Raw genomic sequence first — 10,833 nt, 5'->3', positions numbered from 1 at the left:
CTCCTAGGCCTAATGCGCACAAGTCTCCAGTAGCCCATCCTCCTCAGACAATTGATCCATATATTGGCTCTTCCCAGCCCGATCCTTGTGGATTTTGTCTTGATGATGTTGGCAAATCTGATTCAGTTGTAGAGGACCGATTGCCCCCTAAAGCAACATCCTTGCCTATTCTAGATACTTCTACTTTCAACATACTCCCTCCGACTCCAGCAAGTCCTCCTACTCCATCGACTTCTGGCCATCACATTGTGACCCGTGCCAAGGCTGGAATTTTCTAACCTCGACATGTAGTGGATCTTACAACTTTCAACTCTATGAGATTTCCCTTCGCCCTTGTTTCTACCACTATGCGAAAAGGATTCAAATCAGCAGCTAAGAAGGCTCTATACGGGCTTAATCAAGCTCCTCAAGCTTGGTTCCATCGCTTTAGCACTTTTTTGGTGAATCTTGGCTTTATTTGTAGCAGGGCTGATACCTCTTTATTTATTGTCGAGGTTCATGCTTGCTTTATTTGCTCGTGTATGCTGATGACATAATTCTCACTGGAAGTGATCCGGCAATTATTTGTCATCTTATTTCTCGGATCAACTCTGAATTTGCCGTCAAGGATCTCAACCACCTTAATTATTTTCTTGGGTTGGAAGTCACGTACGCAGATGATGGCATTTTTTTGGGGCAAGCCAAGTATACTCGTGATATTCTGATCCATGCTCAATTATTATAATCGAAACATGTTGCCACTCCTATGGTGGTCGGACAAGCTCTCACAAGCAATGGTCCTAAATTTTCTGATCCTACTCTTTACATGTCATTAGTAGGCGCTCTTCAGTACCTCATAATCACTCATCCGAATTTGGCTTTTGTAGTTAACTTTGCGAGTCAGTTTCTTCACTATCCCACTACTGAGCACTTTCAGGCAGTCAAGTAAGTGTATACTACACTATGTCAAAGGGACTCTTCATTTTGGTTTGCGCTTCTGTAGAACTTCATCTTCTACTTTGATTGGATACTCGGATGTTGATTGGGCTCGTTGTCCTAAGACACGCCACTCCACCAATGGTTATGCTGTTTTTCTTGGTGATAATCTTTTTTCTTGGAGTGCTAAGAAGCAGCCAACAGTTTCGTGCTCTAGCTGTGAATCTGAGTACCAAGCTCGTGCAAATATAGCTGCGGAAGTTCAATGAGTTTCTGATCTTCTTCGTAAGCTACATCTTCCATATACTATTCGCCAATTCTATTCTGCGATAACCAAAGCGCCATTTTCCTCAGTAACAATCCAATAGCTCACAAACGAGCAAATCACATTTACATCGACTACCACTTCATTAGGGAACTTGTTTCGACTGGAAAGTTGACCACTAAGTTTGTTCCTTCTCAGTAATAGATGTATTCACCAAAAGTTTGATTAAAGGTAAACTCCCTTCAAGCTAGTTACAATATTTTTCAAAAACTCCTTGTCCTTGCAAATCAACTTTTAGTCCATAAATGTGAGGATTATTCTCAAGCCTCCCTTATTGTGTAGTAGGTAACCCATTGTTAGATAAGGTTTTGCTAGTGGGTCATAGTCAGCCTCACCAAATTTGTTCCTTTGGTGAATTGTTTCAATAAGGAAATGAAAGATGTCATTTCATAAATATATGTTGTGATTTTTCTCCTTAGAATTGTCTCTTTTTTATTTTTTATCCTCTTCTCAAAGTCTTCGGACGTAAAATCGATGGAAGGGAAAAAATAAGCTATCCAATACAATCTAGTCCTTACCTCATTAACAATGCCTCCACAAGTTTGTAATTTTTAATATTGTCTACATTGTCTGGACCTTATTTTCCTTACAACCTCCTCCACAATATCATCCATCATCTTAATAATCTCATCATCTATTTTGGAAATATGAAAGGAATATATACTTCAAATAAACTCTTGTTAGCATCGTTCACTAAGAAGTTTAATATGGTTGACCTCCTATTGTTGACCCATCCATCAGACATTGTGGCATGTCCCGTTTTCTTCCAATAAGCAACTTGATCCCCAATGATCACCTTGGTTGGATCTAACTTTTTATTTAAGTACTTAACTCTAACATCATGGTAGGATGGTAGTTTAAATTCAAAACTATGTCTTACAACCTTTTTAAACATACTTTCAAATCGTGTCGACCTTGTCTTATTGAATGGTATGACATTTTTATACAAGAATGAAAATTTTCTTCACAAGCCTCTTATTACAACTCCTTAAAAATTATGATGATGTTAATTTGAATGCTAATTCTCCTTTTCCTAAAAAATACTTGGAGTCAACTCCTTCCATTTCCTTTTGTCACACACTTCTTCTTCCTCGTGGTCCTTAGTTCCTTCTTCTCACTTATAATTTGTTTATTTCTTGTTCAGTCAATCTTGTAATTACAAAATTCTACATTTTTTTCTTGACTTTATCAAATACGACTATACAAGTTCCAATATCTTTTTAAGTATTTGTCAAGTGATGCTTAAATCGATAAACTTTACCTCTTATTATCTTTTAAAATTATGTACACTTTATATTCACCATATTATCATTAATTTAGACATCATATTTCTACCGGATATCACTTCTATTTTCTAAATCAATTTTGAAAACCTTAGAACATATTACACCTTCAGCTAGAGAAATTGAAGTACCGCTTGCATCATTTCCCCCACTTGAAGCCATTTTTAATTTTCCCAAAAAAAAGAGCAAAGAAAGAGAGTTTGGAGTGAAAATGTCTAAGCATAAATGATAAAAGAAGTTTTCAGGAAGCACAAAGCAATATAATGGAAAAGTTCAAAATTAATTTAAGTGAAGATAGAGCAATACACTTGAAAAATCAGAGTAAGACATGATATTTTTTTATTAAATATTTTTTTGCCAAAGGAACATAAGGGGCTTCTCAATTAATAATGATCATCTTCATTAATAAAGAGATAAATACTTAATTTTTCTTATATTTTTAATGGCAAAAGTATTATTCTATTATATATAAAAGAATAAAAATATCTTACCATATTCTTTTTTGTATTACTTATTTCTCCATTAATGGAGATAATCCTTACTCATTTGCGAGTTAGAGCAATTGTTAACTTCAAACCAATATTAATAGTAACCATATTTTCCACCATTTCCACTGAAGAGTAATATCAATAACAATGATAATGAATGCCTGGCTGATTAAATATATAACTTTTCCTTCACCAACTTTTTTTTAATTATTTATGAAAAAATATTGCATTTAACGTATAGAAAAGTTACTAACTTATTTCTCTTATATTCTTTAACTAGTATTATAAGAACACTACCACTCCCTAAATTTAGTACTGCATTTAATTAGGTTTTGGAAATAATCAAATCAATTATAAATTATATAATTGATAATAAGTTATTTTTTGTATTTCAGAATTGCATCAGAGATGCTAAAAAGACAAAATAAAATGTGTGTTGTATTACTTTTCAGTATAATAAAATGTTGTGTGGTTTGTGCCCAATAATACAACAGTCGTTGCAGATAAACCAAGTAGAAATACTCATCTTCCATTAGATTCCAAGATCATATCTTGTCAATAAGGAAAAGCAACAATTTCTATTCATGTAAATATTTCATGTTTTAATCAATTTGACCATTAGTAGGCCCATAGACCGTAACACGTGACAGGGTAATAGAGGAGAATAATGAGAATTCGGTTATAGACAGAGAAAGAGTGGAGGAATTCGTTATGTCCAGTGGACAGGTGGCTGCTGATCCTGAAGCTAAGGAATTGCGTAGGAGTGGGCGTATGACGAGAGGGAATATTAAATACAATGATTATGTGCTGAGTAGAGGGGTGAATGATGTGTAATGATTTCCCTCTGATTCTCTCTGCCTCTCCCTGATCCTTCCTTCTTCATTCTTCTTCTACTTCTTCTTCTTCAAGCTTTCTTTCTTCTTATGCTGCTATCTTATAATGAACTTATGTATTTCTTCTTAAAAACTTAATACAAAATTCCTCTACAGTATTACCATCATCATTCTGTGCATTTATAACTTTTGAGCTGTTACATTAGTGCTTTCATTGAGCTTCCATGGCTGAGAATACAAGATTGAGGGATTTACAAGCAATAGTTACAAGTCATTCAGATGAGATTCATCGTTTAGCTCAAACGATGGATACTCGATTCAATGAACACAATCTTCCTATGGAATAGATGCAAGTTGCATTACAACAAATTCTGCAGAACACTTCTCACATTGGTGGAAGCCATTCGAACTCAGGACCTAACCATGCTCCTCCAGGAAGTGTTGTTCTTCCTGTCAAGGAAATTTCTCTGGGATTTCCCCATTTCGATGGAACAACACCTGTGTTGGAATGGATTTTTAAGGCAGAAAAATTCTTCACCTATCACAACACTCCAGATCTCTCGAGAATTGATATTGTTGCTATGCATTTTGATAAGGAGGCAGTGCCTTGGTTTCAAATGTTGAATCGAATTTCTGCAATTCCTTCATGGCTCTAGCAAACAGATCTATAGGCTTAAATGATGAAGTTCTTTTAAATTGCTTTGTTGGTGGCTTGCAAAACGAAATTAGACGTGATGTGGTAGCAATGGCTCCTCCTACATTATTGCGTGCAGTAGCCTTAGCTAGACTCTATGAGGAAAGATATACACCTGTGACTAAGGCTGTTAATTCAAACTATACTCACAAATACTCTCCTATAACATCTAATTCATCTATTGTGGTGCCTAAAACTGCTGCTAGAAACACTTCTTCTGGATTACTGCCCACTCCTGAGGGCCCTCTTTTGAGGAATTCAAATGTCAAAAAAATCAGTCCAGCAGAAATGCAACTAAGGAGAGAAAAGGGTTTATGTTATTTTTGTGATGAAAAGTTTTCTTTTAATCATAAATGCCCAAATAAACAGATGTTATTCTTACAATTAGAGGACTGTAATGATGAATCTGTTTTGTATGAGTCTGAGATACAACCTAATGCTGCGCCAGAAGAACAAGTCAATGTTAAGGATCACCATTTATCTCTAAATGCCTTAAAAGGTGGTATGGGTGTAGGCACTATTAGATTCTTAGCTCACATTGACCAATTACCAATAACTGTTTTGATTGATGGTGGGAGTTCTGATAATTTCCTTCAGCCTAGAGTAGCTAAGTTTCTTAAGCTACCAATAGAACCTGCTCCCATGTTCAAGGTTATGGTAGGAAATGGGAATTATATGACTGCTGAAGGACTTATTCAACAAATCACAGTGCAAGCTCAAGGAATTTTTTTCAATTGCCTGTATTTCTACTACCAATATCAGGAGCACATTTAATTTTAGGAGCTAGTTGGTTCAAAACCATTGGCTCTCATATTGCTGATTATGAAGAATTGCAAATGAAATTTATGTGGCAGGGCAAATTCACTACTCTTAAAGGTGATAAAGAACTCATTCCTTATCAAGCAGAACTCCATCATATTAAAAGAATGTTGCACACAAATTCTATAGCAGAAATTTTCAGCATGCAGATGATTAATGATAATTCTGCTAAACAACCACTTGCATTGCCTGAAAATATTGAACCAGAGCTAGCTTTATTGTTACACACTTATAGTGAGGTGTTTGCCACACCTACCTCACTACCTCCTCCTAGGTCACATGATCATTACATTCCTTTGTTGGAAGGCTCTAATCCTGTCAAGGTCAAACCTTACAGGTATCCTCATAGTCAAAAAGAAGAGATTGAAAAATTAGTGGAAGGTATGTTGCAAGAAGGGATAATTCAGCCTAGCAAAAGTCCTTTTTCTTCTCCAATTCTCTTAATAAAAAAAAGGATGGTTCATGGAGAGTGTGTACTGACTATAGAGCTCTCAATGCTATCATAATGAAAGACTCATTTCCAATTCCTACAGTTGATGAACTAATTGATGAATTATATGGGGCATGTTTCTTTTCCAAACTTGATTTAAGATCAGGTTATCACCAAATTTTTGTGAACCCTGCTGACAGATGCAAAACAGCTTTTAGAACCCATTTTGGTCACTATGAATGGTTAGTAATGCCCTTTGGATTGACTAATGCTCCAGCCACTTTTCAAATCCTTATGAATGATATCTTCAAAGGTCTTTTGAGAAAGTATGTACTTGTTTTCTTTGATGACATTTTGATCTATAGTCCATATTGGAAAGAGCACTTATGGCACTTGGAATCTGTTTTAAAAATCCTACAGAATCATCAACTTTTTGCATAGTTATCCAAATGTTGTTTTGGTGTTCAAAAGACAGAGTACTTAGGACATACACTCTTTGGGGAAGGTGTAGCTATGGAAACTGGAAAATTGGAAGCTATGTTACAATAACCTCAGCCAACAAATTTGAAGCAATTGAGAGGGTTTCTAGGATTGACTGGTTATTATAGGAGATTTGTCAAAAATTATGCTACCATTGCTGCTCCATTATCTGATCTATTGAAGAAAGATTCTTTTAAATGGTCTCAACTTGCTCTGGAAGCATTCAATCAATTGAAACAGGCAATGACTACAGCTCCTGTATTACATGTTCCTAATTTTAAAGTTCCATTCATTTTAGAAACTGATGCATCTGGTTCAGGAATTGGTGCAGTACTCAGCCAAGACAAGCATCCAATTGCCTTCTTTTCAAAGAAACTATCTTCAAGAATGCAAAAGCAATCTGCTTATGCAAGGGAATTTCATGCTATTACTGAAGCACTTGGCAAGTTCAGGCATTATTTATTAGGTCATAAATTTGTGATCAAAACTGACCAGAAAAGTTTGAAGGACTTGCTACAACAATCATTACAAACACCTGAGCAACAACAGTGGCTACCAAAGTTTCTTGGTTATGATTTCACCATCCACTATAAACCTAGAAAGGAAAACATTCCTGTTGATGCTTTCTCCAGAAGTTTTATGCTAGCATGGTCTCAACCTATCAATACTTGGTTAGAAGAGCTGACTGCTTTACAAGTCAGAGATCAGGAAATGAAGGTTGTGTATGATGAAACAGTCACTAATCCTAATGCTAATAAGGATTACAAAATATGGCAAGGGGTTCTACTATTCAAAGGAAGAATTATGATCCCAAGTGATCAGCAGTTCAAAATCAAAATAATGGAAGAATTCCATAGCTCTAAAACAGGTGGACATGCAGGAATGACAAAAACCTTGGCCAATATAACATCTCAGTTTTTCTGGGCAAAAATGCAACAAGAAATCAGAACATTTGTGAGAAAATGCTCCATTTGTCAACAAGCCAAAGTAGATAATGTGATGTCTGTTGGTTTACTTCAACCATTGCCCATTCCACATCAGATTTTGGAAGATCTTGCTGTGGATTTTATAACCAAATTGCCCAGCTACAATGGTCTAACTACTATTCTTGTTGTCATTGACAGATTGTCCAAGTTTGGCCATTTCATTCCATTGAAAACGGATTTTAATAGCAAGTCTGTGGCAAAAGCTTTCATCAACAATATTGTAAAGCTATACGGAATTCCAAAATCCATTTTTTCAGATAGAGACAGAGTATTTGTTAGCTCTTTTTGGCAACACCTTTTCAAATCTCAAGGTACAACTCTAGCTATGAGTTCCTCTTATCACCCACAATCTGATGGGCAAACTGAAAACTTGAACAAAAGACTAGAAATGTATTTAAGGTGTTTTGTCTTTGACAATCCAAAGTCATGGGTCAAAATGCTTCCATGGGCTCAATTCTGGTATAACAGTTCTTATCATCACAACATGAAAATGTCTCCATTTCAAGTTGTTTTTGGCAGATCTCCACCAACAGTAGTCAGATATGAATTCAATCCTAAGGATCCTCCAAGCATTCAAGAAGCATTGCAAGAAACGGATCTAATACTAAGGCAACTTAAGGATAATTTGATGAAGTCTCAGAATTACATGAAGATGCAAGCAAATAAGAAACGAAGAGATTTCAAGTTAGAAATTGGAGACTTGGCTTTGGTTAAAATACAACCATATAGACAGCATTCTTTGGCTCTTAGAAAGAATCACAAACTCAGCTTGGGGTACTTTGGTCCATTTCAAGTCATTAAAAAGATTGGAGAGGTTGCTTATCAACTACAATTGCCTGCATGAGCTAAAATTCATCCGGTTTTCCACATTTCTGCATTGAAGAAATTTAAGGGTAGTTCAGCTCAAACATATTTTCCATTGCCCTTATCTACTATTGAAGAAGGACCAATTTTGCAACCAATCCAGATTTTGAAAACTCGCATAATTGTTAAAAACTCCAAAGAAATTCCACAGGTCCTTGTAAAGTGGGATGCAGCAGAGGAAAAAGAAGCTTCTTGGGAGAATTTGGATGACTTTCAAACCTCTTATCCTTAATTCAACCTTGAGGACAAGGTTGCTTTCGAAGGAGGAAGAAATGTAACACGTGATAGGGTAATAGAGGAGAATAATGAGAATTCGGTTATAGACAGAGAAAGAGTGGAGGAATTCATTATGTCCAGTGGACACGTGGCTGCTGATCCTGAAGCTAAGGAATTGCGTAGGAGTGGGTGTATCACGAGAGGGAATATTAAATACAATGATTATGTGCTGAGTAGAGGGGTGAATGATGTGTAATGATTTCCCTCTGATTCTCACTACCTCTCCCTGATCCTTCCTTCTTCTACTTCTTCTTCTTCTTCAAGCTTTCTTTCTTCTTATGCTACTATCTTATAATGAACTTATGTATTTCTTCTTAAAAACTTAATAAAAAATTCATCTACAGTATTACCATCATCGTTCTGTGCATTTATAACTTTTGAGCTGTTACATACACCTTGTACTCAAGGTATTATTTTAGTTGGCACTGGGTTTGAGTTTGCATTATTGAAAAAATTCAATGGAATTATTTCGTGAATTGCTAAGTTTGTTTCCTTAAAAAATTTCTAATTATTCTTCTGATAAGGATCCAACCCTATTATTGATGTTTTCATTGTTGTTTTCATATCTCCTAAGATCATCTCTCCTCCTTCTTTCACTCACTCCATAATGGAGGACGCTACCAACCTGGTGGTTCTAGAAAATTTGGCTTCCCTTTAGTAGAACCTTGCTCAATGCCAAGATTTGATGCAAGCTTCCATGGAATCCTGCTTAGAGAATGTCTTGAGTGGGTTGGTAGAGAAGTTGACTCGTTTGGAAACCATAAACTCACTATTGCCACCATAACCACCTTCGCATGGCTCTCATACAACCATGTCCACTACTGCACCGACTTATGGGTCTAATTGTCCCCACCTATATGTACGATAAAACCCCAAAATTATAGTTACAACTCTGATGGTATACATTCACAAGATGCAAAGTAGCTCATTTCTAACTCTTAGAACATGTTGCATATTCCATGAAATGGAATGTCTTAAGTTGGTATAAATGGATGTTTCATACTAATCAACTTACTAGTTGGGAGAATTTCACTAAAGCTTTTATGGTTTATTTTGGACCTTCTACAATTGCAAACCCACAAGCAAAATTGTTTAAATTGAGGTAAACTAGTATTGTTAATGAGTTCCAAACCATATTTGAACATTTTTCCAACCAGGTTGTATGGTTAAGACTAGAAATGTTACTAAACTATTTTTAAACCTAAAAATTGGATGTGAATTACCCATTTGTCAACCCTTTTCGGCGATTCATGCATTTAGGTTGACTGAAGTACTGTAGAGAAATTTAGTTGCAACCAATTTTGCACACGGTCATTTCACACGCACAATAGTGAGTCACATGTGCTCTGTTCCTAGATGGGAACAACTAGCACTCCACTTCCTTGCTAATCAAATGCTTGACGACAACTCAAATTCAAGATCATCACACCTAAGGACTATGCTACAACTTCGATAAAAAATATATTGTAGAGCATCATTGTCAACTAAAGTTTTTATTACTACTGGTTTATGATCCTAATGAGGGTTCCATCCCTCCCGACCCTTCCCTAATGATTCTAAATACAAAATTGGGGACCACATAGAGGGATAATTCAAATGTCATACATTTCCACTAGACACTTCAAGGTAACCTCTCGTCTAAGACTCTTAAGTTTCAAGGCAATATTTATGGTTGCACAGTTACATTGTTAATTGATATTAGGAGCTGATACAATATTATGCAACCTTTCATCGCCCAATTTCTAAAATTGTCAATTTCATTAACACTTAAGTTTTTAGTTATGGTTGTTAGGTATTAGTGGTCTAGGAACACCTAGAAGGGGGTTGAATAGGTGTGGCAGTTAAAAATTACCGCTTTTTAACAACAACCCAACAACTGGAAAAACTGTCTAGTTAATCGATTAACGGAAGTGTTTAATCGATTAACACAGTTACATAACAGATTGATTGAACAAGCAAATTGCACAATAGATAAGATACACTTTAAATAGATATATTTCAGATATTATTGCATACAAGTGTTAACCATATAGCATTAGACAAATATCCAAATTCTCAAGTATATATTCAGTGTATCAATGCAAGAAACAGAAAACAAGATAAAGAAAGAAAGAACAGTGCCAAAGGATTTTTATCCTAGTTCGTTTGCGGTCCACTGTAAACTACATCCAGGCCTCCCCTTCTGGATCAGGGAGATTTTATTTCTTCACAATATTGAATTAAGATACAGTTACCAATTCAATTTACAAGCACAAGGGATGCTCCCTTCTTGAAATCTAGGATCTCTAAAACCTGATTTGACTTCTACCCTTTCGCCTCTTGAGAAAACCTTTCTCGCGAACAAGCCCCAGCCAAGAATCTTATCCTCAAATCAAGACCTCCCTGATTTGGTGAAGAACTTCAACCTCTGTGGTGATTTCACACCAAGAGACAAATCCAG

General features: G+C 35.9%; 1 protein-coding gene across 1 annotated transcript; it reads left to right on the top strand.

Moving 5' to 3' along the window:
- The first annotated feature begins 745 nt into the window (after positions 1-745).
- On the top strand, positions 746-1,184 carry LOC109339322 (uncharacterized mitochondrial protein AtMg00810-like). Its single transcript, XM_019576734.1, has 2 exons — positions 746-924; positions 983-1,184. Exons 1-2 carry the CDS (start codon positions 746-748, stop codon positions 1,182-1,184), a joined length of 381 nt encoding a protein of 126 aa, XP_019432279.1.
- The last annotated feature ends 9,649 nt before the right edge of the window (positions 1,185-10,833 follow it).

Source organism: Lupinus angustifolius, unplaced genomic scaffold, assembly GCF_001865875.1.
Source record: "Lupinus angustifolius cultivar Tanjil unplaced genomic scaffold, LupAngTanjil_v1.0 Scaffold_66_181, whole genome shotgun sequence".
Taxonomy (NCBI): Eukaryota; Viridiplantae; Streptophyta; class Magnoliopsida; order Fabales; family Fabaceae; genus Lupinus; species Lupinus angustifolius.
Note: the sequence above shows the minus strand (reverse complement) of the source record. Positions and strands in the feature narration are given on the sequence as shown.